At 45.2% G+C, this 25159-nt stretch overlaps 1 protein-coding gene across 2 annotated transcripts; it reads right to left on the bottom strand.

Moving 5' to 3' along the window:
* Positions 1-900: 900 nt before the first annotated feature.
* On the bottom strand, positions 901-14206 carry nr2f6a (nuclear receptor subfamily 2, group F, member 6a; the record flags this gene model as incomplete). Of its 2 annotated transcripts, none has more annotated exons than XM_079244203.1 (5): positions 901-1203; positions 4394-4640; positions 6155-6492; positions 12718-12812; positions 13938-14206. In XM_079244203.1, 5 exons carry the CDS (start codon positions 14204-14206, stop codon positions 929-931), a joined length of 1224 nt encoding a protein of 407 aa, XP_079100329.1. In that variant the 3' UTR covers positions 901-928. The 2 variants fall into 2 exon arrangements, with proteins under 2 accessions (XP_079100329.1, XP_079100330.1); XM_079244204.1 differs by having other exon boundaries at positions 6155-6489.
* Between the last annotated feature and the right edge of the window lie 10953 nt (positions 14207-25159).

The following is a 25159-nucleotide window of genomic DNA, read 5'->3' as shown; positions in this document are numbered from 1 at the left end:
GTGAGGTATTAGTCCGTCTTATGAAGCGTCTCTTTACTACCAGCGCGACAGGGAGCCCTGCGGACCCTGAACGCATCGTCCATGTGACGGTGGGACAGACAGGACAGTTCATCTCCGTCTCAGACCATGTGGACGACCCTGAACACATCGTCCATGTGACGGTGGGACAGACAGGACAGTTCATCTCCGTCTCAGACCATGTGGACGACCCTGAACACATCGTCCATGTGACGGTGGGACAGTTCATCTCCGTCTCAGACCATGTGGACGACCCTGAACGCATCGTCCATGTGACGGTGGGACAGACAGGACAGTTAATCTCCGTCTCAGACCATGTGGACAACCCTGAACACATCGTCCATGTGACGGTGGGACAGTTCATCTCCGTCTCAGACCATGTGGACGACCCTGAACGCATCGTCCATGTGATGACGGGACAGTTCATCTCCGTCTCAGACCGTGTGGACGACCCTGAACGCATCGTCCATGTGATGACGGGACAGTTCATCTCCGTCTCTGAGGACAACATGGTGACGTGACGTCTCGGAGCGCTTCCTTGGCTTGTGTTCTGAGGACAGAAGAGGTTGTCCCCCCCCAGCAGAGGAGAGGAAGAGTCCCATGGTTTAGTGGTGTGGATGTAGCTGTGGGGGGTGCTGGGACTGAGCTGTCTTCAGTCATTAGGACATGTGGGTGGTGACATGGCAGGCCATATGGGGACCCAGCATGAGGAACTGGTTTCTGGCCCTTGACCGGCTGGCAGCCTGGCATGCGCTGCTGCCCCCCCCCCCTCCTCCTCCTCGGAGGCATGTTTTCATGAGGGAAGTGAGCGGTGACAGGATGATGACGAGCTGGCTCTGCGATGAGTCAGGAGGTTTCCTGCGGGTCTTTGTCGTCACTGATCCCAGACGGAGACCTCGTCCATCAGGGGCTACTGTCCGGGGACGTACGGCCAGCTGATGGAGCTTCCGGAAAGCTGCATGTCGCGGATCAGCGTCTCGATGGGCGTCTTCCCTACCAGGCGCATGAAGAAGAGCTGCGAGATGAGGCTGGCGGGGACGGCGCGCAGGGCGGGCAGCCGCAGGAGGAGGCGGCCGAAACGCTGAGGCTGGCTCGGGTACTGCATCCTCTCGTACTCCGTCAGAGCCACCTGAGCCTTCTCCTGCAGGGACTCCACATGGACCGGATCCGTCAGACCGCAGGCGTCTGGACGGCAGGGAGGAAGAGGAGGCGGTTACAGAGTGAGCTGCTTATGTAATGAGCTGTGATGGACTGACACATGAAGCAGGACAGAGACCACAACGTCATCACATACAAACATTTACACCATTTAGCCTCCTTAAATGCTTTTTAAAGGCAGGAAATCCAGAGTTGTGAATGAAGATCTATGGCATCGCATCAGGAACGTTCATCACTGCAGCTGTTTAAGGTGCAAACGCGGCGATTTCTTCCCAGAGGCGTCAAATTCCTGGTTTAATCTCCACGTAGCTCTGATAGCTCCACTGGGAGCTATCAGATGCTAATGTGTTGGTTGGCAGACAGTGGAAAAGCAACAGTTTCACAGTTTTTAGAGTGTTTTCTTTGTGTTTTATAATTGATTTCAGCTGATTTGCCAGGAGGCTGTTAGCTATTAGCATTAGCTTGGTATAAAACACATGCATGCTGGTAACTTACTGGCATCGGTGAGATGTTTCCATTTAACCACAAGATGGGAGTGGTTCTTACATACTGGGGTTTTATGTTTCTCATGCAAACAGCAGAGTTGTTGTTAATGATAATTATGTTGTTGCAGTTTTTAGGTTAAAAAAAAAATTGTTTTATTGATCATAACCACCTAAACTGGCAGCTGTCGTCGTGGTGACGTGTTTAGAACAGGTGTGTGATTTTATTCTTTCATACGACATCTGCAGATTCTCACTGATCGGCTGTTTTGGAGGAATTTCCTCCCAGCTTGGTTCACCTGGAACACGGACTACCTGGCAATGACGTCTACTCTGTAGACGACTTGAACGCACCACTACACCTCAGAGAGACAGAAAACACAGAATCACAGCCTGATTACGGTGTGATCTGTGTACTCTGTGCTTTAGAAAAAGTTGTTGCAACCAGCTTGTCACACTGAACAGAAATTTTTGACAAGTTTCAGTCTGGTTATCATCAATTTGTTTGAACTAAAACGGCTCTTCTCAGGGTCTAAAATGACACTCTGGTGGCGTCTGATTCCTAGAGATGCAGCTTTTAATAAGGTGGATCATAGCGTCCTGGACAGGCTGGGTAGGAGGTCTCATCTGTCTGACGGAGGATTCTCTGACTCCACACAAGTCAGAGCCGCCCCCCTTTCATGTGGCGTTCCCCAGGGCCGAGTCTTAGAGCCCATCCTGTTCTCAGTGCTATAAACTTCATGTCTGGAAAATAATCTCTAGATTCACAGGTCTCTTATAGCGCATGCATGCAGATTAGGGGTGGGAAGGCGAATTTTAAAAATAAATAAATAAATCAAGAGTCGAGATTTTTTTTGCGTCACAATTTTTTCAAATAAGAATAATCGATTATCAAATTTTTGTCTTTTTTTTTTATTGTATTTATAGACCATTTTTTACTTGTCTTCTTGGGCATTTTAGCAGCAGAATGATGGTCTGGCTGCTGGGTTTTTCCTCATTTAAAATGAAGAAAAATGACGAGCAAATGAAAAGTTTTGTACATTTTTTTTGTTTTGTTTTTATTAATATCAAAGAATTGTGATCAAATCGGGACGAAAGCAGATCTTCAAAACTCTAACGCAGATGACCTGATATATTTTCTTTTTGACCCTGATAGGACAGATAAATTCTTGGCTTGACTGGATGGACAGAAGTTGTTTACAGCTGAACGCAGCAGAAACTGATGTTCCCTGAAAGTTTGGCCTTCCAAGCCGCACCCCCGCTCAGGGCCTTTCTGCTACTGGTCCCGCTCTACAAGGTGATTTTTAAACCATGTCCTGCTTCCAAATTAAAAACGTTGCCAGACAGTCAAATATGTCTGATTTGGAAGTGGAAATGATCGTTCACGTCCTCATCAAGTTCATCCAGAACGCTGCTGCTGTCCAGATCCCAGAAAGTCTCTGGTCTTAGGATCTCCTCCACGGAGCCCTCAGCGGTCTGACTCCTCTTTATTTAGCTGATCTCCTCTTATCACCCTGTGAGGTCACTGCCATCTGCTAAATCCCCTTTACTTTGTGTCCCACATGGGAGGTTGAACACTGAAGGTGATTAAACCGGTCAGTCCGTCGCCCCAAAGTCGTGGAACTCACTTCCTCCTGAGTAAAGAGCAGCCTCCTCGGCCTACTTTGTTAGTTAAAACATCTGTTTCGGTAGAAACTTAAACTACCCTGATGCTCCATTTTTATCACATTTTCCCTGTTTTATTGGTCATTGTGTTAATATTACTTGTATGATGTCTGATATATTACTGTTTTTTTTATCCTGTGAAGAACTTCATCTGCTTCACAGGATCATTTAAAACATCATTTCACTCCTCTTCCTCATCTTCATCGCACAGTTCTTCCTCTGCAGGGTCATTTTCTTCCCAAATTAAAACTTCTGGGATCAAAACGCTTCTTATTTATTAAACAGCCCAGAACAGTGGATAAGCTGAAACAGGAAGCTGAGTGATAAGAAGATCCAGTCAGCATCAGTCGTACTCTACAACCCTCCCAGGTCATTATTAAACCCAGGATATGAGGAGGAGGACATGTAAGCCTGTTTATCATGGCTGCCTGACACTTCCTGCCATTACGTCAGTAACCAATAGAGGGCAGCGTTGGGACCAGTTAGACCAGGTGGAAGGTTACAGGAGAACCAGAAGTGGCATGCAGGACTAGTTGGACCAGTGTAGTCCGAGGTAGGATGGAGGATGGAGACGTGCAGAAATGCAAAACAAAGTCGGATTTTCACCAAACAATATTTAAACACATGTAAAGCTGCCATGTCAGGCACTGCAGGACTCATGTTTTTATTCCAGCTGCTCCTCATTCCTTCACATTAAGGTGGATCTATTATGTTCTAATATGCAAGCCCAGAAGGTAAAAAAAAAAATAAAGCATGTTTCAAAAACCCCTTTACTCATTTAGTATTGATCCTCTCAGATCTGCAAGAAACAAGAGAAAGCTCCACCTAAGCTCCGCCCTAAGCCCGCCATCCCCACCTGCAGGCTACATCTGATTGGTCAACTGCTGGGACTATGTGTCGGGAACGTGCACATCAACGATTTTCTTCATATAAACAGGCAGAAACTGTAAACAAACTAAAGTATTTGTCTGGAAATAACACCAGACATCCAGTCGTACGTGTTCGACACTGTAAAAAGCTCAGAAACCCCACATCGCATCACAGAGACATGTTAATGAACATGTTTTCACCTGGTGAGAAGAGCGCAATGGCCTTCAGGCAGCTGTACTCTGCAGAATCCACCTGCAGCCGGGTCAGCTTGTCCACCTGGTCCTGGAACATCCTGACCTGATCCATGAAAGACACCACGCGCTCGGCAGACATGGGCGACGAGTGGAAGCCGGCCGCGGCCAGCAGGGGCGCCATGTGGAGCGGCAGGGCGGACTGGGCTGCGTTGAGGATGAAGAGCTCGCTCCAGCTGAGCCTCAGCAGAGCCACCTGAACACGTCAAACACGCTGAGTTACCTCAACACAGCATCTAGCAACAAAACCACCTTTTTAAACATTCAACATGATACGGTAGAAAAAAAAACACCCAGATTATCACTTTGTTTGTTTCCAAAAGCAGAAAGAAAATGTAAAATATAGATTTAAAACATATAAAAAAAATTTTAAAAAAAGGTGTTCGGAGACCCCGGGGAAGACCCAGGACACGCTGGAGGGATTATATCTCTCGGCTGGCCTGGGAACGCCTCGGGACCCCCCCGCAGAGTTGGTAAATGTGGCTGGGGAGAGGGAAGTCTGGGCTTCCCTGCTTAGGCTGCTGCCCCCGCGACCCGACCCCGGATAAGCTGCAGAAGATGGATGGATGGATGGATGGGTTTCCATATTTATTCACCAAATCTCTTTTCTCCTTTTGAAAGTTGGCTTTAACTCGTGAACAGTGAGATCTCATCCTCACGTTTCCTCCTCATGAAACGCCAGCTCTCATTGGTCATATTGGTCACCAGGGCTGGGCGATACAACCAAAACCTCACGTCCCGATATCGCTCATTTTACATCCCCGTAACCATATAAAACTGTGTAATGTTGTATCAGTCATCAGTTATGTGTCAGATGTTGCTAGGCAACGGCAGCAGTGCTCTCCTTCCATCTGGGGGAACTATGACCGTATGACGGGTAAAAGCCTGCTGCAGCGTTTGTGTCTGGAGTTTATTCTGAGCTTTCGCCTCCACTTGACGCTGCTTTTGCTCGGTGACTCTATTCTTTATCCTGATTCTTTAACACTAACGAAGAGACGACCCAAATGGACATCCAGGAGGTTGTATCAGTCACACAGGAAGTCATGAGTCTCTCCTCCAATCACAGGACTGCACTATGTCTAGCTCCACCCCTTTATGGAAGAAACCCAGACGGTAGGACTGGAGGGATGTTCCGGTCCCAGTATTTGTTGGTAGAAACAGAATCTGGACCTGATGTGGAAACGGGGATGAACGTATTCGTCCTCAGGAAACAATGGGACATGATGTTTGCTGTGACATCAACGTGTCCACTGTCCCACTGGACCGTTTACTGAACTTCCCCACAGCTCCGTGGACCATTTACTGGACTTCCCCCACAACTTTGTGGAAACACATCGGTACAGTAGGAGGAAATGAAGCTCATAAATGTGACTGGATCATGTTTTATACCAGAACAGTTTTAATATTCGAACCCTTAAATTCTGCTTTCTTACTGTTACGGCCATCGTACAGCCGGATTCATTAAAACATCCCATGAACATGATTTTTCTGCTTGTTTACAGTATTTTCTGACAAATCCACCCACTTCAACATGCCAGCCGAACTTTAAAAAGAACCCTGATTTACATGTTGTTCCAGGAATGGGTGCCAATTTCTGCATTGTTGGCTCCTCATTGGCATATTTAAAGATGACCTTTATGAAAACAAGAAATAAAAAGACTATCCTAATGGACCCAGCAGAGTTTCTGGTGGGAGCAATGATCCACTGACCTGGTCTGAGACTGGCAGCTCTGGGAAGTAGGGGATGTTTCTGGCCCACTCCACGGTGCTGAACAGCAACCGAGCAGCCAGCTCACAGATGTTATCGATGCCCATGGCGTTATCCGGCCCGCTCTGCTGGTTGTACTGGTGTCCGTATCGGCTGCTGGGATAGGGCTCGGCCCGAAGCAGCTGGGAGATCAGCTCTGACACCGGCTGGCCTCCACCGGTACCGCCACTGCTACTGTTGTTGTTGTAGAACTCGGGACCGCCGAGGCCACTGGCACCACCTAGTGGTGTGATGGAAGGACTGAGGCTCGGCTGCGGAGGGATACGACCGCGCTGAACTGCTGTAGTTTGGTTGGGGGACAAGAGGGGGAGGGGGAGGGGGAACATGAGAGGAGAGGCCAAAGAAGAAAGTTAAAACTAAGTTTAAGACATGAATTTATACTGTATAAAAAGATTGTTCTCATATAAGCGTGTTTTCATACAACCCCAATGCTAACCTTTACCCTCAAACTACTGTTTACACATGCTAACCTTTACACTGGAACTACCATTTACACAAGCTAACAATGCTAACCATTACCCTGAAACTACTTTTTACACATGCTAACAATGCTAACCTTTACCCTGAAACTACTTTTTCACATGCAAACAATGCTAACCTTTACCCTGAAACTTTTTACACATGCTAATAATAGTAAACTTTACCCTGAAACTACTTTTTAGACAATAGCTTAGCATTGTGCATATGGTGCTTTATTATATAAAGCATTTTCCTCATATGTCAGTAGAGATCTGTGTAATCACAACTTTATGAAGCCTAATTAGCAAAACTTTATATCCAACAATGTTGCACAACAAAGAATGTATTAATTCCTAATCAAGCATTTTAATCTTTAAGTTTGATTAATTAATCACTCCTTTACTTAAGAAACATACTGCTGCTGTAGGCGTCCCTTCCGCTTGGATTAGGGCTATGGTGAGCGCCCCTTATTATAATTTCTAAAAAGGTGGTAAACCTATCAACACTACTACACATCTCCCTGGAACTGCTTTTTTTTTTGTACAGACGCTAACAGCTACTAACAATGCTAAATTTGACCCTGGAACTACTTTTTACTGATGCTAACAGCTACTAACAATGCTAAATTTGACCCTGGAATTACTTTTTACTGATGCTAACAGCTACTAACAATGCTAAATTTGACCCTGGAATTACTTTTTACAGATGCTAACAGCTGCTAACAATGCTAAATTTGACCCTGGAACTACTCTTTACAGACGCTAACAGCTACTAACAATGCTAAACTTTACCGTCAAACTACATTTACTGACGCTAACCGCTACTAACAATGCTACACATTACTGTGGAATTACTTTTTACAGATGCTAACAGCTACTAACAATGCTACACATTACTGTGGAATTACTTTTTACAGAAGCTAACAGCTATTAACAATGCTACACATTACCTGGAATTACTTTTTACAGATGCTAACAGCTGCTAACAATGCTAAATTTGACCCTGGAACTACTCTTTACAGACGCTAACAGCTACTAACAATGCTAAACTTTACCGTCAAACTACATTTACTGACGCTAACCGCTACTAACAATGCTACACATTACTGTGGAATTACTTTTTACAGATGCTAACAGCTACTAACAATGCTACACATTACTGTGGAATTACTTTTTACAGAAGCTAACAGCTATTAACAATGCTACACATTACCTGGCATTACTTTTTACAGATGCTAACAGCTACTAACAATGCTAAACTTTACCCTAGAACTACTTTTTACAGATGTGTTACAGCATCAGATTCAGATTTTCCATCAGATGATAAAATGTCATCATCCGACATGTTTATCTTCTACTGGAAAGAAAAGATGGATTCACGAGGGTCTGATTTTGTTCATATTTTAGACAGCGTCAGAACGTTGTTTTGGAAATGAGGTTGTACATGCAGAGGATCGGTGGAAGCGGTCTAGTTGTTTCTAGACGTGAAAACGTGCTGTGAGCAGATTACAGTAAAGCTTCTTTAAGCAGTCTTAAGGATCCTCTGCCGAGTGGCTGACCTCTGACCTTTCTGAGGAGAAAGACAGTACAGGGAGCCATTACGCCTCTTATTAGCGTGCTTTATGAACTGTGTTCATGAGGAAAAACCAACGTAAAACGCTCAAAGACAGCATGTTTACTGCTTCCAGCTCCTCAGTGGAAAATCTTACGTTAGAGTCGGAGTGAGCTTCATCTCCACCTCTTAACCTCAATCTCCATATTGGATTGATCGGGCCTGGATGGAGTCAACTAAATGCTGCAGCTTCAACCGCAGGCTTAAGGCACAGGGACACAGATGTCTCAGCCGGGTACTCCCCTCAGTCACCCCTGCACAGGAACTAGATTAAGCCAGTTAGATCACGGCGTTGAGCTGACACGGATGACGAGCTCAGCCATAATGATGTTCAGGTCTTGATTGAGTTATTTTTTTGTAACAGCAGCGATGGAGAGCAGAAGGTTAACGCTGCTGTTGTTTGGTCCTTGCTGACCGGAACATGCTAACCAGCTAACCAGCTTTAACCGGACCGTGGTTCTCTCTAACCAGCTTTAACCGGACCGTGGTTCTCTCTAACCAGCTTTAACCGGACCGTGGTTCTCTCTAAACAGCTTTAACCGGACCGTGACCCTCTCTAACCAGCTTTAACCGGACCGTGGTTCTCTCTAACCAGCTTTAACCGGACCGTGGTCCTCTCTAAACAGCTTTAACCGGACCGTGGTCCTCTCTAACCAGACAGTGATCCACTTTAACCAGACTGTGGAGGACCACGGTTACACTAACCGGACCACAGTCCTCGTTAACCGGACCGTAGTCCTCTCTAACCAGCTTTAACCGGAATCTGGTTCTCTCTAACCAGCTTTAACCGGACCGTGGTCCTCTCTAACCAGCTTTAACCGGACCGTGGTCCTCTCTAACCAGCTTTAACCGGAATCTGGTTCTCTCTAACCAGCTTTAACCGGACCGTGGTCCTCTCTAACCAGCTTTAACCGGACCGTGGTCCTCTCTAACCAGCTTTAACCGGACCGTGGTCCTCTCTAACCAGCTTTAACCGGAATCTGGTCCTCTCTAACCAGCTTTAACCGGAATCTGGTTCTCTCTAACCAGCTTTAACCGGACCGTGGTTCTCTCTAACCAGCTTTAACCGGACCGTGGTTCTCTCTAAACAGCTTTAACCGGACCGTGGTTCTCTCTAAACAGCTTTAACCGGACCGTGGTTCTCTCTAACCAGCTTTAACCGGACCGTGGTCCTCTCTAACCAGCTTTAACCGGAATCTGGTTCTCTCTAACCAGCTTTAACCGGACCGTGGTTCTCTCTAACCAGCTTTAACCGGACCGTGGTCCTCTCTAAACAGCTTTAACCGGACCGTGGTCCTCTCTAACCAGACAGTGATCCACTTTAACCAGACTGTGGAGGACCACGGTTACACTAACCGGACCACAGTCCTCGTTAACCGGACCGTGACCCTCTCTAACCAGCTTTAACTGGACCGTGGTCCTCTCTAACCAGCTTTAACCGGACCGTGGTCCTCTCTAAACAGCTTTAACCGGACCGTGGTTCTCTCTAAACAGCTTTAACCGGACCGTGGTCCTCTCTAACCAGACAGTGATCCACTTTAACCAGACTGTGGAGGACCACGGTTACACTAACCGGACCACAGTCCTCGTTAACCAGACCGTGGTCCTCTCTAACCAGCTTTAACCGGACCGTGGTCCTCTCTAACCAGCTTTAACCGGACCGTGACCCTCTTTAACCAGCTTTAACCGGACCGTGGTCCTCTCTAACCAGCTTTAACCGGACCGTGGTCCTCTCTAACCAGCTTTAACCGGACTGTGACCCTCTTTAACCAGCTTTAACCGGACCGTGGTCCTCTCTAACCAGCTTTAACCGGACCGTGACCCTCTCTAACCAGCTTTAACCGGACCGTGACCCTCTCTAACCAGCTTTAACCGGACCGTGGTCCTCTCTAACCAGCTTTAACCGGACCGTGGTCCTCTCTAACCAGCTTTAACCGGACTGTGACCCTCTCTAACCAGCTTTAACCGGACCGTGGTTCTCTCTAACCAGCTTTAACCGGACTGTGACCCTCTCTAACCAGCTTTAACCGGACCGTGGTTCTCTCTAACCAGCTTTAACCGGACCGTGGTCCTCTCTAAACAGCTTTAACCGGACCGTGGTCCTCTCTAACCAGACAGTGATCCACTTTAACCAGACTGTGGAGGACCACGGTTACACTAACCGGACCACAGTCCTCGTTAACCGGACCGTAGTCCTCTCTAACCAGCTTTAACCGGAATCTGGTTCTCTCTAACCAGCTTTAACCGGACCGTGGTCCTCTCTAACCAGCTTTAACCGGACCGTGGTCCTCTCTAACCAGCTTTAACCGGACCGTAGTCCTCTCTAACCAGCTTTAACCGGAATCTGGTTCTCTCTAACCAGCTTTAACCGGACCGTGGTCCTCTCTAACCAGCTTTAACCGGACCGTGGTCCTCTCTAACCAGCTTTAACCGGACCGTGGTCCTCTCTAACCAGCTTTAACCGGAATCTGGTCCTCTCTAACCAGCTTTAACCGGAATCTGGTTCTCTCTAACCAGCTTTAACCGGACCGTGGTTCTCTCTAACCAGCTTTAACCGGACCGTGGTTCTCTCTAAACAGCTTTAACCGGACCGTGGTTCTCTCTAAACAGCTTTAACCGGACCGTGGTTCTCTCTAAACAGCTTTAACCGGACCGTGGTTCTCTCTAACCAGCTTTAACCGGACCGTGGTCCTCTCTAACCAGCTTTAACCGGAATCTGGTCCTCTCTAACCAGCTTTAACCGGAATCTGGTTCTCTCTAACCAGCTTTAACCGGACCGTGGTTCTCTCTAACCAGCTTTAACCGGACCGTGGTCCTCTCTAACCAGCTTTAACCGGACCGTGGTTCTCTCTAAACAGCTTTAACCGGACCGTGGTCCTCTCTAACCAGACAGTGATCCACTTTAACCAGACTGTGGAGGACCACGGTTACACTAACCGGACCACAGTCCTCGTTAACCGGACCGTGACCCTCTCTAACCAGCTTTAACTGGACCGTGGTCCTCTCTAACCAGCTTTAACCGGACCGTGGTCCTCTCTAAACAGCTTTAACCGGACCGTGGTTCTCTCTAAACAGCTTTAACCGGACCGTGGTCCTCTCTAACCAGACAGTGATCCACTTTAACCAGACTGTGGAGGACCACGGTTACACTAACCGGACCACAGTCCTCGTTAACCAGACCGTGGTCCTCTCTAACCAGCTTTAACCGGACCGTGGTCCTCTCTAACCAGCTTTAACCGGACCGTGACCCTCTTTAACCAGCTTTAACCGGACCGTGGTCCTCTCTAACCAGCTTTAACCGGACCGTGGTCCTCTCTAACCAGCTTTAACCGGACTGTGACCCTCTTTAACCAGCTTTAACCGGACCGTGACCCTCTCTAACCAGCTTTAACCGGACTGTGACCCTCTCTAACCAGCTTTAACCGGACCGTGACCCTCTCTAACCAGCTTTAACCGGACCGTGGTCCTCTCTAACCAGCTTTAACCGGACCGTGGTCCTCTCTAACCAGCTTTAACCGGACTGTGACCCTCTCTAACCAGCTTTAACTGGACCGTGACCCTCTTTAACCAGCTTTAACCGGACCGTGGTCCTCTCTAACCAGCTTTAACCGGACTGTGACCCTCTCTAACCAGCTTTAACCGGACCACGGTCCCATTCATACTGTACGAGTCGTTTGGCGCAGTATGAACACCAACCACAAAACCAGGGGTCTGGGTTAACTTGCAAACAGACTATCCAGCAACCAATCAGAAAGTGTCGTCTGCAGTAAAGCATGAAGAAGAAGAAGGAAGTGATGAAGATTATGGTTTGTTAGGAGGAAAAACAAAACCAACAACGTGTTGAGAAAACATTCTGCACACCAAGACCAGAGTCCTGCACAGGTCCGGTTTTACTCATCAGAACCCGTTCAGATGACCAAACCTGCGACCCGACCTGCATTTTAACACAGTTACAGTAAATCCACTGCGTCTCTTCTTCATCACTTTATTCCTTCTTATTTTTAATGTTTTTCATGTTTTCATCTCCAATAAAAAGAAAAGAAACAAGACAGTAAATATAACTGAACCTGTATGATAGACTGAACCAGCAGACCACCTCCCAGTCTGCTGGTTTATTCATGGTTCCAGATGTTTCTCCATCCTGAATCACAGAACCAGCAGCAGAAACCTCTGGCTGCTGGATGGAGACAACTTTCCTCAACTGCAGGGCTTCCCCGTGAAGACACCTGCTCAGGAAAACACTCGTCCTTTTACCTGACGAACCGTGTTTCTGTGGGAGTACAGAACACATCCAGGAGGTCTGGTCCCACTGACTTCAGTCCAGCTTGAACACCCTCCAAACCAAAAGCAGGTGGGAAATCTTTCTATCAGATGGAGACCCCCGACTGTGCGGGTGTGAAAGCATGAATGAGTGAATGAAGAAGCAGACAGATACCTTCTTTGCGCATCCCGACTCGGAAACACTTCTTCAGGCGGCAGTACTGGCACTGGTTCCTGTGGTGCTGATCGATCTGGCACTCTCTGTTGGACCTGAGAACATCAACAAGAACATGGAGACCACCAGGTGAATCCCTGTCACCCAGCAGAGAACACACACACACACACCTCGGTACAGATGCACAACCACCAGTCTGACGACATTTCCACCAAAACCATCGATATGCATGAAGATTAGCGTCCTGTATGCCAGAAGTCTGGTACGACGCTTCCGCTTACACGCAGATTATTAGGATGAAGCCAGTAAATAAAACTTTACGGAGTTTAACAGACAGCTCATTCAGCTGATCTACACACCTGGAACACCTGCAGCTGACATCACATCACTGGATTATTAGTTACTCATTAAATAATTCAGAATGCAGGTCCACCACCGCTAGGACACTTCTCCCTTTATATTTTATATTTACAGGTTTAATTCATTCATTTTATTACTTTCAGTATTTTTTTCTTTTTGGATAGTTTATTTCATTTGTAACATTTTTGTTAATCAATCCTATAAAATTATTATTATTTAATATCTTTCATCTTCATTATCATAGTTTTTGTAATTGTTTTTATTAATTTTTCTTTTTTATAGCCAATAAAATGTTTTAAAGATTTTTTTTAATCACTTCTTCAGTAGTCTTTTATTTGCAACAACTTTTTAGTTAAACTTATTCTACATAAATATTTTCTGTATTTTGTTTATTTGTTTACTGATTTCTCTGATCAGAGACTACAAGTCTGACTTGTCTTTAGCTTCATTATTAATGACTGGAATTATTTTGTAAACGTTTTTTTCACCTGAATAAAACAAGGTAAAGCAGGATGTGTTTCTCTCCATCATGACACCCAAAACACAAAGCCGGATTATCCAGTGGACATTATGGTCACAGGCCCAGGGGCCCACTCCCACTTGGGGCCGATGTGAAGTGAACACCAGCAGTTTGGACATAAAACAAAATGTACATAAAAGCCAGATAGTTACACAACAGTGTCTAGGGCTATTGGTTCCACTGGCTGAGAGATGTTAGAAATGTTGTTTCACGGTGCATCATTCACAATTATCAAAATGTTGCGGTGGGGAAGGGGGCCCCTGGAACACTCTGGGCCCAGAGGCCTGTGCACTTTTAATCCGACCCTGCTAAAACACACAACTCCCAGAGCCTCGCGCACCTGCACGTGTAGCTGAGGTTCCGTCTCACGCTCCTCTTGAAGAAGCTCTTGCAGCCTTCGCAGGTGAACACGCCGTAGTGCTTCCCGCTGGACTTGTCCCCGCACACCACGCAGTCCACCACGCAGGCCTTGTCCTCGTCCCCGGCCTCCACGTCGCTGCCCACCGCCTGCGGAGAGCCGTCCTCCTCCTCCCCCCTCAGGTAGCCCTTCTCCCCCAGCCCGTTAGTGCCCCCATTGGGATCTCCCCAGCCCCCACTCACCATGGCCATCGCTTGCTTACCGAACCAGGTCAGGAGAAAAGAGACCAGCAGCCTGTGGTTGCTGTCAGGGTCGCAGAAACAGCAGGAGGCGGGGATAAAAGCCGCTTCAGCCGGACTCGGTGCTTCCAGACGGATACTCGGTCATTTTCATCCGAGAGGAGGGGGGGGGTGGCTTGGGGGGTTCGAGCTAAATAAGATGTCCAAAAAAAAAAGAAAGAAAAACAGTCCAGTCTCCTCCCCCCTGACCTGGAAACAGTTTCACTCTGGAAACTTTTACTTTTTCCTCTTTAATCAGATTCGTTTCTTCCGCGCAGCTTCGTCCTCTGAAGCCGAGCTCGCGACGCCTGCCTGCCGGTGAGGTCCGGACTGTTCCCCGCTTCACCCGGAGGACCTTCAACAGGACACAAGAGTCACTTATACTGCCGCAGAACACAGAAAAGTCACATTTTAAAGAAAAAACAAGGCATAAAGTAAAGACATATGAAGGTGCAGCCCCGTCTCTGTAGCAACAGTAATGGCTGAAAAAGGACCTCAGCCTCAGCACATGCCTGGAGAGGATTTAACCCCCTCCTCTTAAAGTACCCTCACACTCATGATATTATTTATTTATTTCTATCTTAACGGTTTAAATGAACGCCAGACGGTCGGTAAAAGACACCGAGCTTACCTTGGCACCAACACGCGGCGTCTGCGGCCGCCCTCGCCGGAGAAGGAGCTCCCTTTTTCAGCCTTAAAGCTCCGGTCCATCCAGCGAGGACGCGGGCACAAGCTCCGGTGTTCCGCTCGCTAACAGGCGGGGAAGATTTTCCACACAAAGCCGACTTCCACGCAGCATCACGCACTTTTACCACGGGCTGCTTCGAGGCGACGACAGCCGCAGATGCTGCAGCATCGGCGGGCGGAGACGACGCGGAATGCCCCCTCTTCTCTCCTCCACAACACACCGCCTCAACACGGCGAAGGGCCGGGGGACAGAGTCCTCTGGACGGACCGTGTGTCGCGTCTTCCTCTCACACACACACACACACACACACACACACACACACAAGGAGATTTACAGACGAGGCTCCTGCAGCCTTTTGTCGGTGCTTGCCCACCAGGAAGCGGTGTGTGGTGGCCTGGCCTGCGTGTTTCCCCGCGGCTCGGCAGGCAGACGGAGGCCGGAGAGAGTTCCCACAAATCTGATTATGAAATGCCCGACATGGGCTGGATTTCCCCCTTCTCCTGTGTGCCTCCTGCAGCCTACATCTGAATGTTTGTTTGAGAGAAATCCTGCAGAAAGAGGGAGGTAACAGGAGTGCGTGCACGCGGAGGGGGAGGGGGCATGTCTGTGTGTGTGTGTGTGTGTGTGTGTGTGTGTGTGCTCTCAGGGATTTGACACCGCTATTCAAGCCCTGTGGTTACCATGGAGCTGGCTGCCTTATATGGAGTCAAAGAGCAAAGAGAGTGGACTGCGTGGGGCAGCACGCACGCAAACACACACACACACACACACACACACACAGAGACGCAGAAGAAGAATGTGGAGGATGTCTGTCCACAGAGATGCAGAGAGCATGACCTGAACGGCCTCAGAAAAGCACCAGATTACCCCGCAGCCTCCTGTCCCGCTTCCCTCTTTGTCTTTCAGAGAGCAGTTCCACTTTGTTTTCTTTCCCGCAAACATCCAGGAAACCCGCAAACCACCTGGAGCGTCTCCAGGACATTTTAACGGGTGTCCAACAACCCATCACAAACAGCAACGTCCAGCCAGTTTCCATGGCAACCAACATCAGCTATCAGGGAGTTATAATTCTGATCATTTGATCGGGTTTGTCTACATGCACGTACACTGCCCTACATTTTCCTGTCCATTGATTTTTTTTTTTTTTTTTTTTTTTTTAAGTATGCACACACACACACAGCTACAAAATTTCCTGTTAATTTAATAATAAATGCTTATTGGGGACATCAGCGGTCTTAAAGTCCTTTACTACTGGATGCGGGAGGCGGATGCGCAGACAGACAGACAGTTATGTCCTTCTCCTGTGTTGATTAAACACGCAGTTTGGTCATTTTAAAGAAGCTTTGCTTGTTTGATGCAGAAACCAGAACAAAACCACCTGGGGGCAGTGTTGAGTTGTGTAGCTGATGCACAACCAGAAAGAAGAACAAACCAGAGAAGAAGAAAATGGCCAGCCCATTTAGAGGTCACGCCATTTTCTAAGGGTGTCCGAATGTCCAGAGAGAAAAAGTAGTGGACTAAAATTTACCCACAATGCATCCTGAAAAAAAGTGGTCACTAGACGGGTCACTATAGACCACAATGCATTGCAGGAAAGAGGTCAAAGTGGCGCAAGGGACATGAACGTCGAAGCAGGTTAACAAAAAACTATAGATCATTCATTTTATATTCTAACTTGTTGAATAAATATGTGATAAAGAAAGAATAGAATACATTCATTCATTCATTATCCTAACCGATTAGTCTAGCGAAGGGTCGCGGGGAAGCGGGAGCCTATCCCAGCTGTGTTTGGGCGAATGGCAGGTACACCCCGGACAGCTTGCCAGTCCATCGCATGGTGAATAACAATGTATAAGAAAATAAATGTTTTCACACAAGTTTGGATTGGATTAGGAACAATGCGTGGTGGTTGCCGTGGTGAGAGTCTGTTGTCACGTGATCTGTGACAAGGAGAAAATACCCAGCTTTGAGTCTGAATCACCATCAGAATGAGTGCACTATGCAGTGAGTAGTAAATGGGAGGTTAAGGAGTAGGGTGGAGATTCGAACACAGCCATAGACTGTATATAAAAGATGGGCGGAGCCTCCATGATGTCACCCGTAGGTTTCTGAAGAGCTAAAACTGAAGCTCATTGGGCGGTTCCTACCATCGCCATCTTTGCAGCATCACTTGTGTCGTCTCTCCTTTAATATACCAATATGGGCAAAGAGGTGGAGCTGAGAGGGGGGCGGTGAGCGTTATGGTGGATGATTGACATCGAGCGAACCTCAACTTGCCTGTAGCTAAGAGCTAACCGAGCTAACCTGTAGATAACAGTAGCTAACCAGCTAACAGAGGTTAGCAGGCCAAAGCTAAGTCACACTGTCCTTCTTGAAGCAGGAGATCAAGTACCTGTCAATCAAAAGGACACTCTTCTAAATATACCAAATATCTAAACGGAGAAGTTACAAAAAAAATTAATTCCCTCCACAGTTGTCATGGAGATAAACCTGACCAATTAAACCTTTTTTTTTTTTTTTTTAACCAGGCTGTAAACATGTTTATTTCAGCTGTAAACATGTTTATTCCTGCTGTGAAGTTGGTCTTTTTAACATGGGAGTCTATGGGGATTTGCTCTGTTTTGGAGCCCCTAGTGGATGAAGGGGGAACTGCAGTTTTGGCAAGCTTTATTTTTAACCGCCAGAGGTTGCCGCTTGTCACCAGGTCTGCTTGGGCCACGGCTGCTGATGACGTGACACTATGTTGCTTACCAAAAGAGTGCAATAGATGCTTGTGGTCTCTAATTTTTTAATTTCCTTCAACAAACTAAACATGTTTTCTTCAGACCAATAAAGCCCCTTTGAATCTGATGAAGATGAATCGATTTTATCATGGCAACTTATTAATATGTTGCAAACATGCCTAAAACACCACCAAGTGGAGCTTGCCTTTGTAATGATACACCTGTCCAACTACTGCAACCTGAAACAAACAATATTCATTTGGATATAATAACTGGTTACATTCATTCATTAATCATCCTAACCGCTTAATCCAATGAAGGGTCGCGGGGAAGCTGGAGCCTATCCCAGCAGGCTTTGGCCGAAAGGCAGGGTACACCCTGGACAGCTCGCCAGTCCATCGCAGGGCAGCTGGTTAAATTGGGAATAAATATTGCAAATATGAACTAAAAATGAGTTGTTAATGTTAACACTGTTCATTTTATTATGTAATTTTTCAATCCCTTCCAAATGGCAGCTTTTCTGCTCTGTAGTTTTAGAAGTGATGGTAATTCCCATTTATAGGTAACGTTGGATTTCTTTATAAAACTTGTTTATGCTCTGCAAATGTACGACAATCCCACTTCACTGAAAAACTAAGATGCCCAGACTAATCAGAACTGTGAACCCAACATCCAGCCAATCTGTGGCGTCATCAGCAGGCGTACGGCCCAAGCGGATCTGGTGCCCACACCAGCACGAAGAAAATGTAGAAACCGACATAAAAAACATCGGAAGAAGTTAAGAACAGCAAAGAACTTTTGGTTGGTTTTTAGATGATCAAGAATCTTGTAAAAGATTTTAAGAAGTACAAGCACTAGTCCTTTATCTCACCAGTACATCTGTTCCTGTAGATGCTGGAATTTACTGGGTGATGCAGAGATCTGTTTTAACCTTTTAATAGGGTATGTATCATATCTGATACAGTTTCTGAGACATTTTGCATCAGTTTGTGGTAAAAACTTTGCTTAAAACCCTGCTGAACATGAACTGAATCACAGTTCTTGTCTTCTGAGCCCTGATGGACAAATTTAACACTGCAATCATTTCCACTGTAATAAACATTAAATACACAAAAACTTTTTTTTTTTTTTTAATTAGGTTCAATGGACAAATAGAGACTTGAGATTACAAAAATAGAGTTTTCTCCTCAATTTTAGGCTCAAGCTTTACACAGTAACAGAAGGTTACCCACCCAACCTCCTCGTCCCATGTCCACCCATGTTTCACACACCGGTTAGTTGGGCTGTGACGATATGCTTTTGTCCCGATTTGTTTCAGATTTTTTGGGTGCCAATTCTGTTTAAGTTCTTAAATATTGCTGATTTTTGTCGATTAAAAAGTAAAAATAATGTATGAAATGTTTTTTTTATACTTGTCATTTTTCCTGATTTCAATTAGGAAAAAAACAACACAGCATCCAGACCATTATTCTGTTGTTATAATTCCCAAGAAGACAAGTTAAAAGATCAATAAAAATAATAAAAACGACAAAAATTTTACAATGGATTATTTTTATTCATTACAAAATAAATCGATTTTAAAATTGTGACGGAAAAAATTTTTCGATTCAATTCTCCCACCCCTACCAGTTAGTGTCGTATGTAGCATTAGCTTTATTAAAAATGTACTGTGACAAAGTGGGTAAGGTGCCACCACTTGTCACTGTTACTTCACACAAAAACAGCTAACCGTTTTGTATTTGAGTTACTGATACTCTTCTTTATCCTCTCAGTGGGAAGCAGACACCAACTATTCTGGGTTTGTTTGTGTTTTGTGTTTGAGCAAAGTTAAAATATACAACCAACAGAAATAATTTGGTTTAATATTCTCTTTGCTTTGTTAATAAAATGTTAGTATTCTTGATTTACTTATCATACTTCTCTGACCAAAAGGACCAAAAGGAGGAAGGGCTGCTCATGTCCTGCATTTAGAGGGTTTTGTCACTGGATGGTACCAAGTATGGGGAGGGGGGGAGTTGTATTGTGTTACAGGAATTGGTTTGTCTTTTATAGGAGATGTATTGTACCAGATGTTTGGGGATGGGGAAACAGTTTGGAGAGTTTTCTGTGGCAGCGGGGAAAGAATGACTAAGACATTATTTAGTGCGCGTACCTGAAAGGTGGAAGATGCTGGGGATGTTGGGATTCAGGTGTGAGGGTATTTAAGGCGGGCATTTTGTTTGTCCGCGAGAGCCGATATTGATGTAGCAGGGTGCATGTTAGCTTACTTTAGGCTTATTCGATTTCAGTTATGTTTAGTGGGTAAAATGTAATGTGTGTGATGATAATTTTCCATTGTGGGTTTCTATGTATTTTAAGACAACATGCACCATTGCACAATAAAGTCTCAACTTGTTGGAGGACGTCTGCTGACTGCCATCTGTTAGCCACTGTGGCCACACAACCTACAACATGTACTTTACATACATAATAACTTTTATCTTTCATTTCTAATATTAAAAAAAAAAACACGTTTTCTTAACAGTATTTAGCTTCATCAACAACATAAATAAAAAACCAAAGATTTTAGCAGGAAATAAAACTATTTGCACCAAATGATTTTTTTTTAAAAAGCTTAAAACCAAACACACACCTTAAATTCACACCAGACCACTTTAAATAGTTTGAATAAAGTGTCATGTTCACTGCACATCTCTCTCAGCCCGTCTGTTTCACCACTTTGCGGTGCACATGGCGTGTTAGAGGTTAACCTCAGAGGTCAAACTGACATTCATACCACTGCCTTGCTAAATGCAGATAAAAGCAGAAGGGACACAACAAACCCGCTAGAACCTCTTTTAATGATAAGTGATGCTGGTAAATGTGTGGCTGCATGGACGGACGGACAGACGGAGGCTTGCACATGGAGACAGATGAAAGTGCTGCTGCTCTGAAAGAGTCGCTGTTTGCAACTGGTTGTCTTATCTGGGGCACAGTTGGAGATTTTAACCACCTCCCCCACCAGACGCTTTTACAGCAATCCTAAATGTAAACCCAGCTTTATCCCCTGGAGAGGACAATGGGGATGTGCGAGACAGAGACGCTTTTTCCCAGCCATTGTTCAGCTAATGGGTCATCAGAGGGCTGTGTGTGAGAGTATGTGTGTTAATTGGAAGAAAAGTCGCTTTAATTAGGCCTGTGTGCGGCTTGTTGTCACTTCTTGTGTTGAGAAAGATCAGGCTTGTCAAATGAAGGCTGCTTGTAAAGCACTGTGTGTAAGTGGAAACCCACACTGCCGTTAATCAATAGTTTTTATCTACTAGGACAGTTAATCCTCTGAAAACAGTCCATTTCCTCCTGTTTTGAAAGTGTTTTACAAATATTTAACAGCAGATTAAATCAGTTAGGATTACATTTTAATTACAAACCCAGTTCCAGCCAAGACACAGTGTAAAATGTGGATAAAACCAATGATTTATAAACCTCGTCAGGTCAGCTTTTGTTCCCACTAGAAGAGAAACAACAGGTATCCAGGTAGCAGGTTGACAGGTATCCACGTTGTCAGTTAGCACGTTGCCAGACATCCAAGTAGCAGGTTGCCTGGTATTCAATTCTATTCAATTCAGCTTTATTTGTATAACGCCACTTCACAACACTTTACCACACAGCACTTTACATACACAAATCCACATACACATCATTTCCAGCCAGTTCATACATATCCTATAATAGAAACCAACTGATTGCATCGAATCATGACCTCAATCCAATCCTCCATCCTGAGCTGCACGCGGCGACAGTGGGAAGGAAAAAACTCCCCTTTAACTGGAAGAAAACCTCCGGCAGAACCCGGCTCAGGGAGGGCAGCCATCTGCCTGGACTGGTTGGGGTGGAGAGGACAGGAAAGACAGAACAACATGTACAACTGCACTTATTCAGGTATCCAGGTAGCAGGTTTCCAGGTATCCAGGTTGTGTTGTTTCTAGGTTTTCTATTTGCTGCAGAGTATTTTCTACAGCTTTTGCAATCAATTCCTCTTTTTCATTCCCTTATAAAAAAAAAAAAACCTCTGCATTTTGCTGTTGTTTGCTGTCAAGGATGGAGGTTATATTTTTTCTTTAATTGTCTGAAAACAGATTTTCAGCTCCTCTTTGTCCAAACACAGTGCATCATCTTTACCTGGAATAAACTGGCCACGTGATCGCTACGTCACAGCCAGTGATCTATGAATACTTTTAAGAGTTTTGCGATATACTTATACATGAACATATCTGAAAAACTACCTTGTGAGAGTGTAAAGACATTTTAATATTTGAAAGGGTTTTCTAAATGTATATAAACAAGCAAACAAAACAAGTACAATTTTGATTGAAATATTAAGATAATAGATTTAGATGTACAAATTGACATTGAAATATGACTCGTAACATTTACATATACAGTATATAAAATATTTAGATTTGATTTACATTACATTTAGAATAAATATTTAGCTTTAACACATAGCATTTTTATTTAAATATTTAGATTTATCAATTATTTTGAATGTTACATTTTACATGTATATATTTGAATAATAAAGTGTGTTTATAACCAAGAACAAATCTGCTAAATGTGAGAAAAGTGAGATAAATAATGAAAGTGTGTCAGCAGCAACTTTAGGCACATTCACATCAGCCTTTTTGATCCGAATCCGAGTCCGTTTGCTGGAAAAGTCCACATCATTTGGGGAAATGTGAACGCACCAAACAGGTTCTGATTTGGATCAAAGAAGCGGATCTGGTCTGCCAACAAACACTGGTCTTGGTTCGTTTCAAGTGGATCAAATACAGGAAGCAAAATTACTTCCTGCATATGACGTATTATTGCATTGTGGGTAAATAAATAGCGATCGTTTACTGCCAGGTCTGGTGTTCATACTATTGCTGTAGTGTGTTTCTGCAGTATACTTGATAAGAAAACTTAAAATTAAAAAAAGTTCCATGTTTAACTTGCAAGTGGAGGAAACAGTTTTGTTCTTCATGTGGGTCTTTTCCTCTCTTCTGCTAAATACTACTGCAGCGCCACCTCTGGTGGGAATGGGGACATATTATTCTAATGGTTTGGCTGGTTTGACCAAAGTGCAGCGTGAACACGATCTCGGTTCGCATAGATACACCCCCTACAAATGAGCCAAGTCCCCAACTGGACCGAGTTTAGCGGACTCTCCTGATATAAGTGCACCCTTTAATGCTGAATTTTTATACTTGGTCCACCTGATCCTCCTCGATGTTTATTGTCTCTATGTTGTTTAGCCTGTTTTGGTACTTTAGTATCCTAAAGTACAGCTACAAAGGAAAAAGTGAAGAAAGTTGTGTTTTAAACTGTTTCATGACCAGAATATTAAAGAAGAGCAGTTTGTTGACCTGAATTCCCCTCAGGAAGTCTGAGTCCCGAATCACGCCCCGTCTAGCAGACTATCCAGCCCCCTGACTGAACCAGGTTGGTTGTTGTATTGTTTGCCGCAACTGATGATATTTCTGAGCAGGTCCAGACACCAATCCTACAGTTATTGTTCAGTTAACATTCAGATATCTTCTTGTTTAGAGCTGCCCCTGAGCAACCGCTGACACCCAGTCTCTGCTTGTTAGCTGTGCACTTTTACTGTGTTAGTCGTGTGCTTTCAGTGTCTTAAGCCTGTTACATCCTCCACAAGAAGCGAGAACTTTTTTCTTGTTCTCGAGGCTCCGAGAAGAAAATGACGTCTTTTTGTTCTCGCGGACGTGTTTGAGGACAGTTCTTGACACATCGGGCTGGCAGAACTTTTTTCTTGTGGGGCTGCGAGAAGTATCGTGTGATTGGTCGGCCATTGGAGGTGGGCGTGGTTAACACGGAGAAAGCATGAAGCAGAATTGCTGCTTTCGTGTGTTTGCTGTTGCCGGCAAAACGGATTGTTTTGATAAAACAGCTGATCGAGGTGGTGAGAAAGTACGAACATTTTTACATGTGGCATTAAAACACTCGGATCCAGCCGCGTGCACGACCCGCCCCGCCGCGGACGAAGTTGCTCGTTAAATATGAAACTAGAAACTCGGAGAGCGGAAACCTCCGCCAAGCACAATGTTTAAGAATCCTTTTAAAACATTCCTGGATCCAAACGGTGATCCTGATCACCACCAGAATTTAATCACTTCTTCATTTTTACATTTGCAACAACTCTTGAAATATTTATAAAATCGCTCCCTAACCTTTTAAGTTATCTTGAGCAAAAAGACGCCGGGGAAAACAACCTCCTCGGCGGAGGTAACAACCGGGTTCATTGCACATAAAGCAGACACCGCCCCCCGCAGTGATCCCTCCCCGCTGCAGACCTGCTTCTCGTGGAGGATGTATGGACCTGCCGAACAAGACGTTTTTTCTTGTTCTTGCAGCCTCGAGAACAAGAACTCAGTTCTTGCTTCTCGTGGAGGATGGAACAGGCTTTAGTCATGAACTCTAGCTAGTTATGTACTCTAAGCACGTAAGTTGTGCGCTTTCAGCATGTTAGCCCTGTGTTCTCTCAGTGAGTTAGCCATGCACTCTCAGCTGTTAGCCATAAGCATTTTAGCAGAGTGGGTTAACCATATGCTCTCAGTATGTTAGCCGTGCACTCTTAGCATATCAGCCATGCCCTCTTTACATTTTAGCCAAGCGCTCTCAGTGTGGTAGTAGTGCAGTCTCAGCGTGTTAGCCTTAAGCATGTTCACCGTGAGTGTGTTAGCCTTGCACTCTCAGCATGTTAGCAGTGCGCTTTCAGCGTATTAGCTGTGTGTTAGCTGTGTACTTTCAGCACGTTAACCATGCACTCTCAGCATGTTAGCAGTGTGCTCTCAGCTGCATCAGCATATGGAAAGCAGGACTTGTCAGAGAAACAGTGTTTTTGTCACGCTCTGATGGCCATCACATGTTTAGACTTGCAGTGGCAGCTTCACCCTGAGACCAGCGTGACCTCTGACCTCAGAGGAATGGACAACCCTGCTAACAAAACAGAGACCTTTTGTGCAGGTCAAAGGGAAAACATCTGCTGTGCTGGAGACACTGGGATTAACTGGGAGGCATTCATCATACGGTCCTTTCAGACACCTCGGATCAGAGGTGCCAGATGCAGAAAGACACTGTATGAGCAAAAATCCTTCCCGTTTCATCCAACAATGCCCCAGCTGACAGAAATACATAAATATAATATGAGTGGGCAGTTTATACAAAATGAATGCTGCAGGCTTTCTCATCACAGCACCAGAGCTACAAACCTTTTTATTCTTAAATCATCCATAATGCATAATGTGAACAGACCGAACATCCCAGCGCTTACTTAAACATTCGGCTTTTCATTTAATAATGCATTGACAAGGTATACGAAAACACATTTCTTTTTCCATTGAACCTTATTTATTTGTCTTTGTTCTCGTGTCTTCTTCACTTTTTTTTTCTTCAGCCTGCCACCCTATCCAGAGCTCAGAGAAACCAGATCATTTACAGCAAATAACCATTTAACCTAACATCTCCGGAGGGAAGTCC

Source organism: Telmatherina bonti, assembly GCF_933228915.1.
Source record: "Telmatherina bonti genome assembly, chromosome: 7".
NCBI classification, from domain to species: Eukaryota; Metazoa; Chordata; class Actinopteri; order Atheriniformes; family Telmatherinidae; genus Telmatherina; species Telmatherina bonti.
Note: the sequence above shows the minus strand (reverse complement) of the source record. Positions and strands in the feature narration are given on the sequence as shown.